The sequence below is a fragment of the Vombatus ursinus genome, unplaced genomic scaffold (genome assembly GCF_900497805.2).
Source record: "Vombatus ursinus unplaced genomic scaffold, bare-nosed wombat genome assembly UNPS02014932.1, whole genome shotgun sequence".
NCBI lineage: Eukaryota > Metazoa > Chordata > Mammalia > Diprotodontia > Vombatidae > Vombatus > Vombatus ursinus.
The window spans coordinates 15,712,280-15,732,609 of record NW_020954710.1 but is presented as its reverse complement, the minus strand read 5'-3'; the positions used below and the strand labels follow the sequence as shown (position 1 = coordinate 15,732,609).

Below are 20,330 nucleotides of genomic sequence, written 5' to 3'. Positions count from 1 at the left end.
GAAAGAAAGAAAGAAAGAAAGAAAGAAAGAAAGAAAGAAAGAAAGAAAGAAAGAAAGAAAGAAAGAAAGAAAGGAAGAAAGAAAGAAAGAAAGAAAGAAAACCCCATGGACAGTACTGGTATGCTATGGTCCATAGGATCACAAAGACTGAACAACTGAATAATACAGACATAATGAAATATTATTGTATTGTGTAAAAAAAAAAAACCCAGTGAATTTACAAAATTCAGAAAAGCACAAGATTATTGAACTGATGCAAAATGGAATAAGAAAAACTAGGGAAACAATGTACAAACCAACTATGATGTAAATGGAAGAAGCAACCCAAAAAGAAACTGAATGCTATGTAATTATAATGACTGAGTCTGTCCAGGAAAAAGGAGATGAACAAATGTACCTCCTTCCCTTCAGTGAGAAGTGAGGGCCCATGGGTGCGGTATACTGCATACTCGTTCAGACTCGATGAGTTGTTTAGTTTTAGTTAACTTTTTTTAAGCTTTCTTTTTTCACTCCTTATTATAAAATGTGGAAGGATAGATCTGGAAATGAAAGAGGCTTCCAGCTCAGGTCCTTCATGGCTCCTTTGTGGTTCTCATAATAGAATTCCCAAAATGGTTTGAAGGGACAAGGGAGGCAAAGCAATGATCAGAGATTTGACAGGAGTTAAGAAAAAGGAACTATCTAACCCTAAGTCAGAGAGTTGGTTGGAGCCAAGGTTGTTTAGTGAGAGTAGAAGGTGGGCGGTCAAAAGTATAGACCTTATCCTAATTTGAGGGCTTCTACTGGGTCTTGTAGACTATCTAGAACTCAGGAAACACCCCTATCGGAGAGGCCTAGCAGGTGCACACAGCACCCAGCTGGACAGCAGGGATGCTATAACTGAGCAGAAAGGACACACCGGTAGAGAGCAGTAGGATGGCATCCCCAATGGATGGAAGCCATGCTACAGCATCAGGGGTGTGAGACATCCCTACCACACGTGTGTCCTGACTGTACGCTCGCTATATGTGTGCTTATCTCATGTGTTTCCAGATAATGTGGGCTTGGCACACAGTAGGCACTTAAGTAATTGGTAAGTGATTGATTCTCTGAATGTATGGACCTCACCTCCCTCCCACCCCCACACATACACACCTGGAGATGGGATAACTAACCTCCCATTGAATGTATCCCTCATGGCTGTGAAAGGGGATCTTTTCTTCTCATTCTGCGCTGTGTGGGTAAGCTCCCTGAGGGCAGGGGCTGTTTCTGAGGTCTTTGTATCCTCTGACATCCAGTAGGTGCTTACTAAAAGCCCACTGATTTGAACTGAACCAATGTGTTTCTTTTTGACTGACCAAATAAAATATTTCTGAGGTCTCTGTATCCCCTGACATCCAGTAGGTGCTTACTAAATGCCCACTGATTTGAGTTGTGTGTTTCTTTCTGATGGACCAAATAAAGCGACACATCCGTGGGGGCTCACAAGCTATGGCTCTGACGGGAGGCATCCCATACCTGAGGAAGTCAGCTTTTGGGGAGTCCATGTGTGAGAGAGGCACCACGTTCTACATATTATATTCTTAAATCTTAAGAAGGATTTGTGAAGTGAGTCAAAAGATGTCAGCCTGCCAAAGGCCAAGAAGATGAGGACAGATGTCGAAGGGTGAGCCCCCCGGGAGGCTACTCCGTACCTTGTTCACAGCGGGGGCCGGTTCTCCCAGCTGGGCAGACACAGGTGCCTCGCACAGGGTCACAGGTCGCTCCCTCACCACAGGCGCACACACGGGCACAGTCTACACCATATCTTCCATCCGGGCAGACTGCAGAACAGAAAGCAAGTTAAGGACCACACCCAGATCCGGTCCTGGTGGCCACTGAACCAGGGACCCTGCCCTGTCCTGGGGGTGTGTCCCTCAGTCATCTTACATTCTACTAGCCAAATCAGGTTGGCCAGAGGACAGCTCCGTCACCCAATTCCTCCCTTGGGGGCTGTCTCATCTGTGTGGTCTGGGAGCTGATCAAAACCTTTAGAACCGCATCCATTTCCACGCCCAAGTGGGCAGAGCTACTCTCTGTGATGCTGGTGTGAGTCTGAGCCTCTGTTTCCTCATCTGTAAAATGATGATTAGACGGCACCCAAGGTCCCTTCGGATCTCTAAGCTGTGATGCTATGACCTTGTTCGGATCATGGAACCTCCTTGGGCCTTGTTTCTCCTCCCCAGTAAAATGAAGGGTTGGCCCCGTTGATCCCTGAGGCCCTTTCTAGCATTCGCTCTGTGTTCTAAACCTCCAGCCAGACCGCTGAGTAATCAGGAAATAATGTCCAGAGGAAAATGGAGTTGAGGGAAGGGCCTAGGGGAAAGGTTTGTCCTTGCTGTACCCAGAGCTCTCTCCACCTCCAGGAAAGCTCCCCCAGAGGCAGCAGCGACCCCTCTCAGCCCACCCCCGGCCTCTGTCCCCTCCAGCCTCAGTTTCCTTTGCAAAGTGATTCAAATTCTCCTTGAGTGCACAGCCCAAGCAGGCTTGCTCATTGTACTGAGAGGGAAATAGTCCCCATATGACTCAGATGAAAAACCCCTTCTGTAGACATATTTTTGGCTGGGGTGACCCACCCCATCCCTACCCCTATCTCCGCCCTCACCCCACCCCTCCTTCTCTCCAGCCTCAGATTTGGCCAGAAAACATTCTGCCGGGGGCAGCCAAGGGCCTCCTGGTTGAACCCTTCAAAGGCTCCTGTGCCCTGGGGGGTTAGGAAGGGTCCTGGGCTGCTGTGACAGAATGTTCCCAGCTTCTTCCAGCTCTCTGCCCCAGGGAAGGGGGACTGCATGGAGGCCCTGAGCCACACTGGCCAGGCTCCATTAATGACCCAGGTGCCTTTCCCCTAAAGGAGAGGGATATCCTGGGGAGTGTGTCCCCCTGCTTGCAGTCTCTGTGTTCTAGACAAACAGGACCTCCAGCCATTCCCCACTCTCCTTTTCCTGCCTTGGACCAAGGACACATTCCTCCTTACCTCTGCCCAGTAAAATGAGGCCCAGTCTGGGTACCGCCTCCTCCTCCAGGAAGCCTTCTCAAATCCTAATCCTCCCAGAGGAGGTTTTTCCTCATTTCTCCTAGGTACCAGTGATTCCTTCCCCCAAAGTCCTTTGTATATATTTTCTATTTGCTTCACAGAATCGATGATTTTTAAGAGCAGGAAAGAACCCAGAGGCTGTCTGGTCTAACTCAGACACAAAAGGAATATCCATGATAATATATCTGACGAGTGATCATCCGGCTTCTGCTAAATTAAGTCCTCCCAAGGGGAGGGGACCGTCTTATTTGTATACTCATCTGCATCCACATTAGTTCCCCCAATAGACTAAAAGTTTATGGAGGGAGGCCAAAACTTTCATTTTTTTTCTTGTAACCCTAGAGCTTAGCATAGTGTCTGGCATATAGTAGGGGCTTAATATATGCTTGGTGATGGATCACGCACCTTTTAGAAACATGTCCTAGGGCATGATGCTTCTTCAGATACCATCCTGGGCCAGGACTCAGTCTCTGAGTCCTCCAAAGACACCAGCCCTCAAAATCCCTACCCCTCGACCTCCCACTCTTGGCCCGTAACCCCTCATCCTGGAACTGGAGGCATCTTCAAAGAGTTTCCACAAAGCCGTGAAAAGGTCAGGAGAGATGGATAGCCAGCCACAGCTGCCATTACCAGCCTTGAGGACTCCAAATCCAGCCAATCTGTATGCCTCCAAAGGGTAGAATCCCTAATTATTATAAAAGTGAGAGGCAGTGTGGGAGACAGAAAGAGGCCCAAGGACCTGGGTTCAAATCCTACCTGCAATACTTAGCTCTGTGACTTTCAGAGAGTCATTTAAACCTCTGAGTCTCAGTTTCCTCATCTGTGAAGTGAGGGAGGTTATCTTGAAGGTCCAAGCTCAGCTTCTATGATTCTAAGTAGCCTTCTTATTAACAAACAGGGCTGAGCAGGGGCGTTTTGAGTCCCAACCTCCTTTCTTCATTCACTTGCCCTCATTTGGAAAACGAGGCCTGTGAGGTCCGCCCTTTCCTGCTCTGAATCTATGCGTCCAGGGCGATATAAATTTGTCCCTTTTGGCTCATTTTGGGGCCACAGCTGAAACCGTACCCACCTCTTTCTTTCTCTTTTAATAGCTAACCACTGAAAATAAAGATTTCTTTTTCTCTTTTAAAAGTCAAGAAAACAATTAGAAATAGGAGTTCATCTCATGCCGTGTGTTTCCTGGCCTCCGAAGAGGCGCCTGAAGCATTGGTATTTTTGACACTGTCAATACGTTTTTTTTTTTTTTCTGGAAAATCTTGGCTGCTTTGCTAATTAGGTCACGGCAGCAGAGATTTCGAGCTGGACAAGACCCTGGAAGTCATGGAGTGACTCCCTGGTTTTACAGCGTAAGCCTCTAAAGCGGAGAGGGCAGAAGGCATCAAGGTCACAGAAAAGCAAGCCTTGGAGCTGGGATTCAAACCCAGGTCCCTGACTCCAAGACTAGGGCTCTACTCTATTGGGCCACACTGCCTTCATTGGATGCCAAAGACCTGAGTTTGAATCCAGCCTCATACACTTCCTACCTGTGTGACCCTGGGGCAAGTTGTTGCACCACTGCCTGCCTCAGTTTCCCCATCTGTAAACTGGAGATAATAGCAGGACCTACTTCCCAGGGTTGTTGAGAGGATCAGATGAGATCATAATTGTAAAAGCTGGCTTTTTTTAGCTATCTATTCTAAAAATTATAAATTCTAGCTGTTATGATTCACTTCAGGGGATGGATTGGACTAGATTGCCCCTGAGGTCCCCTCCAACATCTGGGCAGTGGAGGAGAGAGGAGAGAGGAGAGAGGACTGCATCTGAAGTCAGAGGACCAAGCATCCAACCTCAGCTTTGCTACATAATGCCTGAAGTCCTTAATGCAATTTAGTGCCTCTCAATCTGCCTTAGTTTCTTCATCTTTGAAATGAAAGGTGGCAGTGTGGTACAGAAGAACGTTCACTGGCCCAGACCCTTACGTGATTTCAGGGAAGGAAGGAAGGGAGGGTCGGAGGGAGGAAGGAAGGGAGGAAGGAAGGAAAAAGAGAGGGAAGGAGGGAGGAAGGAAGGGAGGAAGGGAGGGAGGGAGGAAGGAAGGAAGGAAGGAAAAAGAGAGGAAGGGAGGGAGGGAGAGAGAGAGGGAGGAAGGGAAGGAAAGAAGGGAGGAAAAAGGGAGGGAGGGAAGAAGGAAGGGAGGGAGGAAGGAAGGAAGGAAGGAAGGAAAAAGGGAGGGAGAGAGAAAGGGAGGGAGGGAGGGAAAGAGGGAAGGAAGGAAGGAAGAAAGGAAGGAAGGAAGGAAAAAGAGAGGGAAGGAAGGAGGAAGGAAGGAAGGGAGGGAGGGAGGAGGGAAGGAAGGGAAGGAGGGAGGAAAGGAAGAAAGAAAGAAAGGAAGGAAGGAAGGAAGGAAGGAAGAAAGGGAAGGAGGGAGGGAGAGAGGCAGGGAAGGAAGGAAGGAAAGAAGAAAACAAGCACTTATTAAGTGTGCAAGGCATTGTGCAAAGCACTTTACAAATATTTCCTCATTTGATCCTTACAACACACCTGGGAGGTAGGTGCTGTTATTATACCCATTTTGCAGATGAGAATACTAAGGATGATTTGCCCAGGGTCACATAATTAGCAAGTGTCTGAAGCCAGATTAGCTCTTAGGTCTTCCTGACTGCAAGCCCGATGTTCTGTGCACTATGGCACCACCTAGCTGCTTCTAGGGTGTCATTTTACTTTCCTGGGACTCAGTTTCCTCACCTGCAGAATGAAGGGGCTGGTCTAGGGTAGATTCTAAGAGCTTCTTCCTTCCATTTCTAAATCTGTGATCTCCTCAGGCTCCAAGTAACAGGATCTTACAAAAATCTGAGTCTGTGATTCCGTCCTTCCCCTGGCCATATCCAAGGGGCAAGTCTTATCCTTGTGAGGGGCTGGCTCTGCTCCTCCCCTCCCCCTACTGGGGGGCTCACTCCTCCTCCTTCCCCGGTCCCAGTGTAAAGCAGAGACAGGCTTGTCTTGTATCCCCAGTCTGGGGTCCCCGACTCACCCAAGCCACAGTCGGCACCGACGTAGCCAGGAGGACAGCGGCAGGCACCCGTGCTGGCATCGCAGGAGCCCCCGTTCTGACACGCACACGGGCGCTCACAGCTAGGGCCGTAGCGCCCAGGGGGGCACCCTGCAGAGAAGAGAGAGGGAGGTGCAGTCAGTGGGGAACACCTACCCAGCCTCCTGGGGACTGGACCTAGCTGGGCCCCCAGCTTCCCAAAACTCTGAGTCCTTTACTTTGCAGGGAGGCAAGGGCTGAGGAGGAAAGAAGGTGGTAGGAGCCCACGGACTCCTGCTAGGCTTGGGTGCAGCATGGATACCGGTGCGAGAAGGGGAAGATGCTACTGCCACGGAGGTGCCCACGCCCCAGCGCGTGATACTCACGGAGTCGGCAGCCGCTACCATAGAAGCCAGCAGCACACACACACTCCCCTGTTGCTGGGTGGCAGTCCTGGTTTTCACTGGAGCATTTGCACACCTGGCCACAGTTCACACCAAAGGTCCCAGGCCGACAGGCTGGTGAGAGGAAACACCGTGAGACGTGTCAAGCCTCCCTAATCCTACTCAGCAAATTTAATTCAATTGTTGGGCATATAGCAAGCACTTAATAAATGATTTTTTATTCATTTTCATTCATGGTTTCATTTCAGATCAACAAATGTTTGCCCCCGCTGTGTGTAGAACACCAGGCTAAGCACCTGGGATACAAAAATGATAAACTAGACAATCCCTGCCCTCAAGGAACTTACCATCTATTAGCACTAAGGGCTGTGGGTAGAGATACAAGTCTGAAAATAAGTATAATACAATGTAGGACATGAGGGAGAAGAAACGATCCAGAGAAAAGTCTTCCGAGGAAATAGGACGAGGGCATGATCAATGTCAACGGGGAGGGAGAAGAAAGGCTTCATGGAGGAGGTAGCTTCTGAGCGGTCCTTGAAGGGAAGGAGGAAGGGACTTCAACAGAATCAGATAAGGGAGAGTCTATTCCCGATGCAGACACCTACTAGCTGTGTAACCCTGCATAAGTCACTTGTTTGTCTCAGTTTCCTCAAATGTAAAATGGGGATAATAATAGCACCTACTGCCCAGGGTTGTTGTGAGGAGCAAATGAGATAATATTTGCTTAGCACAGTGCCTGGCACATAGTAGGTGCTATAGAAACACCAGGTATCATCATCACATTAGCATCATCATTGCTATTGTTATTGTTATTATTTTTCAATACAGAAGATAATATGAACAAAGACACAGAGGTAAGAGGACCCATGAGAATGGGGGACAGAGTCTAGTTTGCCTTGAATATTGCATAGGGAGGCAGCCATAGTGCAGCAGAGAGGAAGACCTGAGTTCAAGTCCTGCCTCTGACCTATTCTGCCTTTGTGTGGACAAGTCACTTAACCTCTCAGTGGTCTAGGCAACTCCCTAAGACTATAATTTTCTTAATTCATTAATTTATTTTTAGTTTTCAACATTCACTTCCATAAGATTTTGAGTTCCAAATTTTCTCCCTATCTCATCCCTCCCCCCACCCCAAGATGGCATGCATTCTGAATACCCCTTCCCCTAATCTGCCCTCCCTTCTATCACCCTACGCCCCTTATCCCCTTCCCCTTCTATTTCCTGTAGGGCAGGATAGATTTCTATACCCCATTAGACTTCAATTTTCAAAGAAGGTTCAGATCTACATTGATAGGGGGTTTGCCCTTCTATCAATCAAATCATAGCTCCATTTCCTATCCCTAGCGAATATGTGAGGACTGGACAAGAAAGAAGGGGCCGGGTTAGACTGTAGAAGGCCTTGAGTGTCTTCTGTGGGACAAGCAGCTTCTAATTTAATTGGTAGGCAAACTTAACAGAAGGTTGTTAAGCAGGAGAAAACGGAGCTATCTCTATAGAGGATGGATTGGGGAAAGGAGCAACCAGAGACACAGGGAGAAGGTGGAGTCTGTTACCATAGTCTACGTGAGACTGATGCTGGGAAAGATCGAAGGCAGAAGGAGAAGGGGACGGCAGAGGGCGAGATGGACAGACGGTGTCATGGAAGCAATGAGCATGAGCTTGGACAGACATGGAGGATAGAAAGGTCTGGCGTGCTGTGGCTCACGGGCTCACGTCCTGGTGCTTACCTTGCTCACAGCCGAGGCCGGTGAAGCCGAGGGGACAGCCGCACTCTCCGGTGATGTGGTTACAGGCAATGCCAGGGGCACAGGCACAGCGCTGGGCACAGGCCTCTCCAAACCAGCCTGGCAGGCAGACTGCAGAGACCAGAGCAGGAACCTATGAGGGCCCCTTGGGGGAGGGGGATGTGCAGGGCCGGGGATAGGGACAAGGAGCAGGCTGGGGGCAGGACAGAGCTGTCAGACACAGGCACCCCGCCCCGTCCTCCCTGGTCAGGGCTTCAGGTGTTGGGGTTCCTAGCTGATGGCCCAAAGTTTGAGCTGCAAAGGTACAAGGGGCCTGGCTGCACATTTCCCCCAGGACCGTCTTCTGTCTTCTCTTTCATGCAGGTTTGAAGTTTGGGGGAGAAGAGGGAAAGGCAAAGGGAGAGGCTGGGAGAGGTTAGGAGATGATGGAAGGGAAGAAAGGGATCGAGGTTCTCCTGGAAGGCCATCCAGGCCAACTCCCTCCTTTTACAGGTGAGGAAACTGAGGCCCAGCGAGGTCACCAGGTGAAGGAGGTGGGAACCCAGAACCCAGGTCCTTAACTACAGCGCTCATGATCTGGAAGGAGAGGAGGAGGGGGCAGCAGGAGATGAGAAGTGAAGCGCAGAGGGAAGGAAAGTAAGAGACAGAGGAGAGGAGAAGGCAGAAGAGGGAAGGGGAGGGCAGGGGGAGGAAGGAGAAGGGAAAGTGAGGAAGAAAGGGGAGGGGAAGGAAAGGAGGGAGAAGAGAAAGGGGAGGGAGGGGAGGAAAGGAAGGAGCAGGGACCAGAGGGACCAGGGAATAAAGGGGCAGGAAACCCCGCTTGGCCCCTGGCAGGCCCCTTTGGCTTCTCCAGGCCCAGGGCTGTCCCTTCCCCAGTCTCTCACCTTTCTCACATCGCTGGCCCCGCCAGCCCGGGGGACAGAGGCAGGTGCCCGTGACAGCATGGCAGACTGGCACACCAGGTCGACAGTCGCACTGCTGGGCACAGCGCAGCCCGAATGTGCCCTCTGGACAGGCTGTAGCAAAGCAGATGCACAAGGGGTGCAGAGGGTGAGGCAAGGGGAGAAGGCTGTCTGCTCTCAGGGTTTCCTGGGCCAATCCAAACCTCCCTCTCTAGAAGAAGGAAGGAGCTCTCTGTTTTTTGTTTGCTTAAACCCCCAGGCAGTGGGTCAGGTTTCTGTCTGGGGCAAGGTCACTGGGCCAGAGCCAGCAGGCAGGTTTAAGGAGCCTAGGCTGAAGTCAGTGCGTGTGAAGGGCAGAAGGCCCAGCCAGGCCCCCCCAGATGACTTTGCCCGCCTTTCCCCCACCATGGGGCTTAGTCTAGGCTTGGGGCTGGGGCCTACCATCTTTGGATTCTGACTTTTCCTAAGCCTCTGCACTCAAACACATCCAGGCCTGCCTGCCTGCCTCATCCTCCGTTAGCTGGACCTTCCCATACATGGGCTGGGACCGACCAGCCTCAGGAGAAGCAGCAGAAAGGAAGTGAGGCCGCCACAGGGCAGAGGAGAGGGATGCTTGGCCCAGAAGAACACTCCGGACTCAGGGCCATCCCCTGATGTTGGCTTGGCTGGCAGGCAGCTGGTCTAAATAACACCCTCCCCTCTCACCCTCACAGCTGGGACAGAGGGAGTGCTCTCAGCTGGTTTCCTGTACCAACGCTCACAGTGCAGGGAGACCCGACGCTGGCCTAGTGGCCAGAGCCGGGGCCCCAGGAAGCTGGCAGGTCCAGCATGACCGATGACCTGGGTGGGGGACTGAATCACCAGGGAGCTGGAGCAATAATGCCAGAAGAAAGGGAGCGATGGGCTACAGTCCCAGGAGGGGTTAGCTCCGAGCACACACGCGCTGGCCAGGCTAACGGACGAGGGCTCAGGGAATGTGGGAGGGAGGGACGGCACAGGCGATTCCGTGTATGAGACCAGGCAGACCCCACCTGCCTCGAGTGTGGACGTGTTCATGCAGCCACGACTAAGACTAGGTCTAGCTCTGTGACTACATTTGAGGAGCATACACGGAAGGGAGACACACATGTGGAAGGAAATCTGCTTCTGTGTGTGCATGTGTGTCAGGCATGATGGTGCATGTCCCTTCCAGGGTGTATGTGTCTGGGTTTCTGTGACTTGGTATGCTTTTAGGTGTGCCTGTGTGGGTGCACCCAGCTCAGTTTCGGTCTGGGCTTTTAGGGGACAGCATTTAGGGGTGAATGATGCGAGCCTCATCTGTGACTTACATCTGTGCTCAGGAGCAGCTGGAGAACCAGGAAAACCAGGAGAACCAGGGGACAGAGTACTATGCTTGGAGTCTGGAAGACCCGAGTTTAATTTCAACCTCAGGCCCATACTAGCTGTGTGACCCCGAGTAAGTCACTTGACCTCTGTTTGCCTCAGTTTTCTCATTTGTAAAGTGAGGATAATTATAGCGCCTACCTCCCAATGTTATTGTGAGGATTAAATGAGATAATGATTGTAAAGTGCTTAGCACAGTGCCTGGCATACAGTAAGCACTTAATAAATACTCCCTCCTTCTTTCCTTCCTCTCTCCCTCCCTTCCTTCCTCCCTTCTTTTCTTCCTTCCTTCCCTTCTTCTTTCCTTCCTTTCTGCTTTCTCTCCTTCCTCCCTCCCTTCCTTTTCTTTCTTCTCTTCCTTCCTTCTTTCCCTTCCTTCCTTCCCTCTATCCTTTCCTCTTTCCTTCCTTCCTTCCCTCCCTCCCTTATTCCTTCCCTCCCTACTTCCTTCCTTTCCTCCTTTCTCTTCCTTCCTTCCTCCCTCCTTTCTTCCTTCTCTCTCTCCTTCCTTCCTTTCCTCTTTCTTTCTCTTCCTTCCTTCCCTCCCTCCTTCCTTCCTTCCTTTCCTCCCTACTTCCCTTCCTTCCTTTCCTCCCTACTTCCCTTCCTTCCTTCCCTCTCTCCTTTCCTCCTTCCTTCTTTCCTGACTTCTGTGACTGTGGGCATGCATGTTCATGTCTATTTATGGTAGGCTAGTGTGGCAAAGGGCAAAGGGCACTGACCTAAGTTCACACTCCACCTCTGATGTTACCTCTACTACCTGGGCAAAGTCATTCAGCTCCCTGAGCCTCGGTTTCCTCATCTGTAAAAGGACTAGGTGGCATCTGCCTAGCATTCTTCTAACTCTATATTCATGGCTTCCTATGCCTCTAGACTCAAAAGAATAAATTCTTACAAATATAAATTAATTATAAATATATATTGATAATAAAATAATTCATAAAAGGAACTGCCCTGTCTAGTTTTTGAAGCTCCACCCTGTCTTCCAGACTCACTGCACATTCCTCCCCCTCCAGCCCTCTCTGATTTGGTCTGACGGCTCCTCCCTCTGTTCCTCACACACGACCCTCCGTCTCCCACCTCCACACCTTTGCACTGACCATTCACCATACCTGGAATACATTCCCTCCTGACTCCTGCTTAGAGACAAGCTGCATCTCCTGTCTGGGTGTCCAGCTCCACCACCACCTTGGACACGAAGCCTTTCTGGATTCCCTTGACTGTGAGTGCCCTCCCTCCCTAACTACCTAATATCTATAGTCTCCTTTTATGTATTCTATACACACATCTTCTTGTCTCCCACATTGGAATGTAAGCTCCTTTGAACAGGGGCTGTTTCATTGATTGTACTTCTATCCTCCAAACCTAGCTCTGTGCTTGGTACACAGTAGGTGCTCAATAATTGTTTGTTGCCTGCATATGTACATATGTATCTGTTAGAATGTAAGTTCCTTGAGGACAAGGACTATCTTTTGTCTTTTTTTTAAATCCCTGTTGCTTGGTACATAGTAGGTGCTTAATAAATGTTTATTGAATTGAATGGAAACGGTATCTGTGTGTCTATGTTCATTTGTACATGTGTGTTGATCATATGTGTGTACACGCATCTGTGTTTCTGTGTTTAGTGTATCTGAGGACATGGCTTGTGTGGGTGTCCGGGTGATGGCCACTTACGGCTCTGACACTTGTCTCCAGTCCAACCAGCCCAGCAGGTGCACTCCCCTGTGCGCCGGTCACAGTGGCCCCCGTTCAAGCAGTCACAGCTCTTCTGACAGTCAGCCCCAAACTTCCCAGGCAGGCATTCTAGGGAAGCCAAGAATGACAAGAGAATCCCCAGTGTCCCAGGGAGGTAACTGGCCAGGAAGAAGCCCCTGCTGGGGCTGGCCATCCTTCCTGGTCGGGAGGATGGTGGGGGCCGAGTATCTCCATTCCCATTTGTTCGAAAGCCAACACAGAGAAAGATGTGGCAACGAAGGGTCCCATGGTGGGACCAAACTGGGAATGAGTCTCATGTGAGCCTCCTTCCCTTTACAAACTGCAAAGCTCTGCATGTCCTAAGGACCAGGGTGCCCCTGGGAGGGGCGAGTTTGATTGGCGGACTCCTGCTCCGAATAAATGAAGCCGTCTAATGTGGAGAAGAAAGGGATTGGAGTCAGGGCACCCGACTTTAAACCACCGTCCTTTATGTGCTCTCTGTGTGATTTTGGGTAGTCACTCCGCGCCCTAGCTAGGTCTCGATGTCCTCTTCTGTACAATGGGAAGATTGGATGGAATGACCTCGAGCTCTGAATTCTCCACATCTCAGATCTCCTGGAAGGCCTCGGAGCCTTGGCCAGACAGCTGCTACGCCCCGTCTCTGCTCCTCCTCCCCCTCTCTGCCACTCCCTTTCCTGGAGTTTGCCAGGACCCCCAGGGAGAGGAGGAACACGAGAAGACATTTACTCTCTGTGTGACCTCCATCTCTCTGGGCCTCAGTTTCTCCACCTATAGAATGGAGGTGAGGAGGGAAGAGGCGGCCTCTGAGACCCCTTCTAGCTTGTGCCAGATTCCAGGATCTCAGACCAATCCCCGCTGATGCCACGGGTATCACCATCAGCCTTCTGGTCAACCGGATTCCCAGCAATAACTGGGGCATCACCTTGAGTCCTCTGGTCAACCTGATTCCCACCATGATCCCACAATTATTGCTCACGTTTTTATGGCGCTTTAAGGGATATAAAACACCTTCCCTACATTGACCTCCGTGGGATAGGAAGTCCTAATGTTATTTCTGCTTTACAGATGAGGAAAACCGAAGCTGGTTCATGACCACAAAGCTAGCAAATGTCAGAGCTGGGATTTGAACAGAGGGCTCTCCTTACTCCAAGGCCAAGGCCGTCACCTGTATACGTGCACACAAGTGAGATACACACACACACACACACACACACACACACTCACAGTCACACACACACACTCACACACATACACTCACACTCACACACACTCACACTCTCACACTCACACACACACGAGGCATGCCCATAAAACCCCACATGAGGCTTTGGGGAGGTCCGCTCTGTCCTCAGGACGCTCAGACCCATCTCCGGGCTCCCTCCTCACACACACCACTCCCCTCCGTCCCTCCCTCTGGCTCTTTTCTTTCAGGCTCACCTTGCTCGCAGGCCAGACCAACCCACCCCTCTGGACACAAGCAATGGCCTGAGACGGGGTCACAGGTCCCACCATTCCGACAAAGACAACGTTGGTGACAATTTGATCCATATAGCCCTGGTGGACAAGCTGGAGGGAAGCAGAGAGAACCTCAGGTAGAGGTTGGCACCATGCCCTCCAGAGGGCAGGCGAGAAAACCAGAGAGAAGCGGGGAAGATCTGAAGGGAAGAACTTTCCCTAGACATAGATGAAGCGTGCAGCCACCTTCTCCCCTTCCTCGAGCCCCTAGAAGCTGCTACCCCAGTGAACAGTGGGCAGAGAGGAGGGCGGCTGGGGACCCAGGACTTACGTTGTTGGCAGGTGGGCCCCATCCAGCCGGGGGCACACAGGCACTGCCCACTGACTGGATGGCAGGAGGCCCCATGGAAGCAGCTGCAGGTCAGGCTACAATTGTCCCCATAGGTGTGAGCTGGGCAGCCTGCAAGGAGAGAAGCAGGCTTAGATGCTGACCAGAAGAGACTGGGAGCAGGAGCCCCCAGTGGGGAGAAGAGGGGGAGGAGGAAGAAGGGGCAGAGGGAGGGAGGACCAGGACCCTGGGAGGGAAGGAGCTGCAAGAGCCTAGGCTTGCTTAGGCCATTCCCTGAGGCCTGGGATGAGCCCTTCTCCATCTGTTTGACACGCCTCCAGGCCCTACTCAACACATTTCAACAAGCATTTCTTAAATGCCTACTAGGTGCTGGGTGCCAGGCGTTGGAGATAAAAAGATAGAAAGGAAACAGGTCCTGCTTTCAGGAACCTCCATTCCACCAAGGTCCACACCACGTACCCCAGACAGCACAGTACAAGGAAAACCGAGGCCACTGGAGGAGATGATCCGCCAGTCATTACGGGCTACTCTCCAGGATCCCAGCCAGCATTTCAGCCCTGGGCTGGCTCCTCCTGCCGTGTGCTCCCCTGCCACAGACCACCCTCTCCTCCCCTCATCTCCCTCAATGTGTCAGGGACACACGGGCTCCCCCATCCCCCAAGCTAAGCCACGACTAGATCCTAGCCCAGCCAGGACCACCACTCACTCTGGTTGCAGCTGGGGCCGATCCAGCCGGCGGGGCAGAGGCAGCCGCCGCTCACGTGATCACAGGGGGCCCCGTTGGCACACTGACAAGCACCCCGGCACTCCAGGCCAAAAAAGCCAGCAGGGCATTCTGTACGGGACACAGTCACCAGGCAGTGAGGAAGCGGCCCCTTTGCCCTCATGCTTTCCTTTAGATGGGCTGGGGGCAGGTGTGGAGGGGACAGGGATTTTGATGGAGTGCTGAAAGAGTCAGAGGATTTCAGTTCAAATCTGGCTGCTGACACCTCTCCTATGAGGCCTTAGACTAGTCACTTTTCCTTTCTGAGCCTCAGTTTCCTCATCTGTAAAATCAAGGGGTTGGCCAAGATGGTTTCTAAAGTTCCTTCCATCTCTCAATTTATGATCTATCCTGACCTTGGGCACGAGATTTTACCATTCTTGTATTCAATTTGCTCACATGTTAAATCCGAGGGTTTGGCATACATGGTCCCTTCTAGCTTTAAATCTAATTTTTATAATCTTTGAGGATTCGCCTCTAACCAGCTCAGAATAGCACAGGTTAGCCAAGCCTGATGTCTTCCTTTCCTTCCGGCCTCCCCAGACAGACAAAGTCCCTCCCAACTGCACATTAGCCAGTCCCCCAGGCCTCTGTCCTTGTCCCACTAAGCCACAGGCTGGGTTTTTCTTAGGAAAATCTCAGTGGCTTGGTTTCCATGGCATCTACAGATGTGAGAGGAAAACCTGCTGCCCAGAGACCTGAGAAAGATTGGAAACCCACACCTGGCCCCCTAACAAGACAGGGATGTAGGTTTGCCTAGGAGGACACTCCTCCCCTCTTCTGATATCCAGAACCCCAGAGGGGTCACTGAAATGATGTCTCAATGATACAGGAAGGAAGTATGTAAACAACAGGAAAAAAAAGGGGAAAGAAGAAAGGTAGGGGAGAAAAACACAGCCTGGCTCAAGTAGACCTTGTCCTGCATCCTTTGAACCAGAGTACATTATAGCCTGAGCCCTCGATATTCTGGCCCTTCCTAGCCTGGGCCTCCCGGGGCTGGGGTTTGGGGGAGTCATGTGGCCCTAGAAGAGGCCCTGGGCACCTCCTCTAGGGAGCAGGGTTAACAGAGGCCCCTTGGGTAGGAGCCATCTCTTTTTCCTCGGCTCCTCTCAAGGCGTCTACTTATGGCAGGGTACCCCAGAAGCTCAAGGTATTTGACAGATGCCAACAGGATTGGCAGGAGGGTAAGTTATCGACAGCCAAAGACCTAGGGGAGAGAAGCACCAGCTTGTGAACTGCAGTGTGGATGGCTTCCTCACCCTTGCAGCGCTTCCCCCTCCCTCATTGGTGGGCTAAGGCAGGGGGCCCATTCCCCTGCCCCAGGCCAGGCCAGGAAAGCAACGGGGATGTTCCACCACCCAAGAATATATTGCTTTTGGCAAACTGGGAGCTGAAAGCACGGGAGTTTTTCTCCAAGATTCCTAACCCGCTTATGCCACATGCGGCCCACTCATGATCACCCTTCTTTCCCTCCCTGATGCAGGGGCATCATACATGCAGTAAGGAGGGACAGGATTGAGATCATTTCATTCTGCACGAAATAATGTCTGAGATCTTTTGTTCTGAAGGCTGGCTGGCTCTTTTCCAGCCCTTACCTCTTTCTCCAGGTTGCTTCTAGGAAGCAAAGAACAATCCCACTGACCTTTGATGCCACCCAGACAGAGCGAGTTGAGATCAAGGAGTTCAGATGAACAAGGGAGGGAAAGTGTTAGGCATGGGGAGCAGAGAGGGGAAGGCAGAGGAAAGCAGTGACCAAATCCATGCTTTGCCATGGAGAAGGGTATAAGGTGAGGGCCCTGAGCTCCCTCCCAGTGGGTCAGGGAGACCAAAGGCCCCTCTGCTGGAAGAGTGAGAAGACTGAGCTCAGTCCTAACATCTTTGGGTCAGAGATGGAGAGCTGAAAGGGGCCAACTCCATCGTTTTACAAACAAAGAAACTGAGGCACAGAGCAGTTAACTATATTGTCTAGGATCACACCGCTGGAAGTACCCGAGGTGGGATTTGAACTCAGGTCTTCCTGACCTTCAATTAGGTTCCCTTTCCACTAGAGAATGGAACGTCTTGCTGCTGGAGGAGAGACTCTGTGATACGATGAGAATAAAAGCTCCAGGCTCGGGGCAGCTAGGTGGCATAGTGGATAGAACTCTGGCCTTGGAGTCAGAAGGACCTGAGTTCAAATCTGGCCTCAGACCCATAACACTCACTAGCCGTGTGATCCTGGGCAAGTCACTTAACCCTGATTGCCTCATCAAAAAAAAAAGTTTGCCTATAAAAGCTCCAGGCTTGGAGGAAAGAGAGACCAGAAGACAAAATCCTGGCTCCAATACGGCCTTGCTCTATGAACATAGGGACACCACCCAGCCTCAAGGTCTTCATCTCTAAAATGGGAACAATGATATTTTCTCTATCTACCACACAAGATCGATGGGAGGTAATAGCTTTTAAACCCCAAAGCACCAGAGAAATGTGTTATTATTATTATTATTATCTGCTGTAACAAGAGAAAGCCTGGGGTAGAGCACATTCTACCATCGACCTCACTCTTCCTGGGCTTCCCTCACCTACTTCTCTAGTGAAGACTGAGTCAGCTCTGGCGTTTGAGAAGTTCTTGTCCTTCCTCTGACATATCCGGGCTGTGTGACCCTGGGTAAGTCCTTTCACTTCTAAGCGGCCGTAAGTTGCAGAGAAGTTACCCGCCCTTCATTAGTAAAGTCTATATCAATAATAGCTAATGATAGATAACATTGATATAGCATCTACTATGTGCCAGGCACTGTGCTGAACACTTTACAACTATTATCTCTTTTGATCCTCACAATTACCCTGGGAGGTAGGTACATATTACGATCTTCATTTTACAGTTGGGGAAACTGAGGCAAACCAAGGTTAAGTATGACTTGCCCAGGGTCACACAGCTAGCAAGTGTCTAAGGCTGGATTTGAACTCAGATCTTCATGAACCCAGACCTCGTGTTCTCCACACTGCACCGCCTAGCTGCATCAATGAAATCACAGGTCTAGTCCCTATCAACATCATTATTGTTGTTGTTGCTGTTGTTACTATTTGTTGTTCAGGTGTTTCAACTGCGTCTGACTCTCCACGATCCCATTTGGGGTTTTCTTGGCAAAGGTACTGCAGTGGTTTGCCATTTCCTTCTCCAGCTCATACAGATGAGGAAACTGAGGCAAACAGGGTGAGGTGACTTATCCAGGGTCACCCAGCTGGTGAGTGTCTGAGGCCAGATTTGAATTCAGGTCGTCCTGACTCCAAGCCTGGTGCTCTATCTGCTGCACCACCTCACTGCCTCTATCATTACTGTTATTGTTACTGCTATTAGGATCATTATCAGTCCCCCTCTCAGCCCTCTAGGCCATTATCTAAGACCATAAATTACAGAGAAGGTGCTCATCTGGATTGGAAGTGAGTTTCTTCATTGGGAGCTCCCTGCACGGACAGAGGCTCATGGAACATCTCCCGGCTTCCCCCCCACCTGCCTGTGTCTTGTCTCTCCCCAGCACACCAGGACCCCTGTGGCACAGGTACGTGGCCAGGCCAAATATCTCCCTGCAGACTTTTCAGGATTATCCTTAGGAGAGGACCCCCCTCCCCCGCCCAGGCATCCTCCTCTTTCCAGAGCTGGGCACACTCTGGCCGCCAGGGGGCTGACCTAGGACCCAGGGCCTTGTCCTTAATTCCAGCCTTTCAGCTCCCCGGGTATGGTGGCGGAGGGGCGCTGCCAGACTCACCCCGCTCGCAGAAGGTTCCCCTCCAGCCGGCCCCACAGGTACAAGCCCCGCTCACGTGGTCACAGGCTGCTCCGTGGTCACACTGGCACAGCCGGCTGCAGCTCTGCCCAAACCAGCCTTGCGGACACTCTGAGACACACGGACACATGGTTAAGGCCCAAGGTGGGCTCCTTCTCTTCCCAGGCCCACCTCCTGCCCTTCACTGATAGGAGGCGGGGAGAGAAGCTCAGAAATCAGACCAGATTTGCCTCTGTCTGGAGGATGAGCATTGACCATGGTGGGGGTGGGTTGGGGCCTCTTTAAAGCCTAACGTCTTCCAAAGACAAAGCGAGAGCTCGCTGGCCTACTCGGCCGGGTCCGGACACAGCCTGGGGTCAGAGTCATGAGCAGTGGGGAAGGAGCTAGGGTGGTCCAGGAAAGACCCCACCATGGCCCGGGAAGGCATGCCTGGGTCCACTTTTAGCCAAGGCCACCTTGTTCCAGTGACTGAGCTAAGCTCCAAACGGGTCCAGATCATCCATTCAGAGCCCAAGGGACTTTACAGGTCACTCAGTCCAACGCTCTGATTTTACAGAACGGGAGGGAAGTGACTTTCTGAAAGTCTCACAGATAAGCGGGCTGAATAGGCGTTTGAATCAGCTCTCCTGACCTCAAAGCCAGCCACCTTTCCACTGCAGCACGCCCCTTGTTACAGGTCCATGTCTTCTGACTTAAGACAAAAAGAGTCTGGCACAGGAGAGAGTATTGACTTCAGTCAGGGGATCTGGGTTCAAAACCTGCTCCTGATGCTTACTACTGATGTGACTTTGGAGAAGTCACTTAACCTCTGCCAGCCTCAGTTTCCTCCAATGTAAAAAGAGGGGCTTGGGCTAGATGACTTCAGAGGTCCCTTCTAGCTCTAAATCTCTTAATCTTATAAAAACTCCCTTTTTAGTAAGACAATGCTTTGTCAAGCCGTCCTCTGTTTTAATGATGGGAATAGAAACAGGCTGTGATATTTCCCCCTCCCAGCCCCAGACATTGGTCTAGATGAGCTCAGAGTAGAAGGGTCCTGCTCAGCCCACTGGAAAGAGGCAAGTCTGGCCAGAATTCTGAGGCTCCCACCCCCATCGGTGAGGGGAAGGGAGTGGGCCTGGGGAGACAGGCACAGAAGAAAGGAGTCCCCTCTGTGACCCAGGAGATCTTCCTTCCATAGGGCACAGGACCCCATCCCCCGCCACGGGCGGCACTCACTCTGGTCACAGCGCAGGCCAGTGTAGCCGGCCTCACAGATGCACTGCCCGCTCACTGGATCACAGCTCCCGTGGTTGTAGCTACAGTTGCAGAAGTGTCTGCAGTCCGGGCCCCAGCGCCCCACGTCACAAGCTAAAACAGAGCCTCAAGTCACTACTCTGCCCCACCGAGGGGCCTCCCAAGCAGAGATCAGCTGGTGACAAAGGGGACCTGGGGAGATGCTGTCTAGGAGGTAGGAGAAAGTGTGGGGAAGCCGCGCCATGCAGGGGTCAAGAGGAGGGGCAGGAGGTGGGGAGGGGACAACGAGAGAAAGCATCCACAGAGCAAGCTAGGATGATGGTGGGCCTGGGGCACTCACTCCCCTCTATTCCAATTCCAAGGAACCAATCTTAAGGCACCCCCAAGGAGCAGAGTCCCCGGCAGACACAAAGAAGGTAATAGAGGGAGCCTCTAGTCTGAGTAAGAGATACACAGAGCTTGTCAGGACCTCAGGACACGGAAGATCAAGCCGGAGCAGGGGAGAGCAGGGGCTTAGAACACAGAATGTCAGGGCTGGGAGGGAACCTAGAACATGG

The 20,330-nt window shown here is 51.4% G+C and overlaps 1 protein-coding gene across 4 annotated transcripts in view; it reads right to left on the bottom strand.

Annotated features, from left to right (window-relative positions):
- The window catches only part of LOC114029550 (multiple epidermal growth factor-like domains protein 6), a 381,178-nt gene that overhangs the window by 16,560 nt on the left and 344,288 nt on the right, over positions 1-20,330 (bottom strand). For 3 of the 4 annotated variants that reach the window (XM_027844042.1, XM_027844043.1, XM_027844045.1), the window contains 11 exons: positions 19,756-19,887; positions 18,523-18,651; positions 14,720-14,848; positions 13,996-14,124; positions 13,647-13,775; positions 12,168-12,296; positions 9,093-9,224; positions 8,191-8,319; positions 6,446-6,577; positions 6,063-6,191; positions 1,674-1,802 (listed from right to left, as the gene is read on the bottom strand). In XM_027844042.1, the coding sequence (XP_027699843.1) occupies positions 1,674-1,802; positions 6,063-6,191; positions 6,446-6,577; positions 8,191-8,319; positions 9,093-9,224; positions 12,168-12,296; positions 13,647-13,775; positions 13,996-14,124; positions 14,720-14,848; positions 18,523-18,651; positions 19,756-19,887 (1,428 nt within the window). The remainder of the gene's footprint in view (positions 1-1,673; positions 1,803-6,062; positions 6,192-6,445; positions 6,578-8,190; positions 8,320-9,092; positions 9,225-12,167; positions 12,297-13,646; positions 13,776-13,995; positions 14,125-14,719; positions 14,849-18,522; positions 18,652-19,755; positions 19,888-20,330) is intronic. The other variant, XM_027844044.1, reaches the window with a different exon arrangement.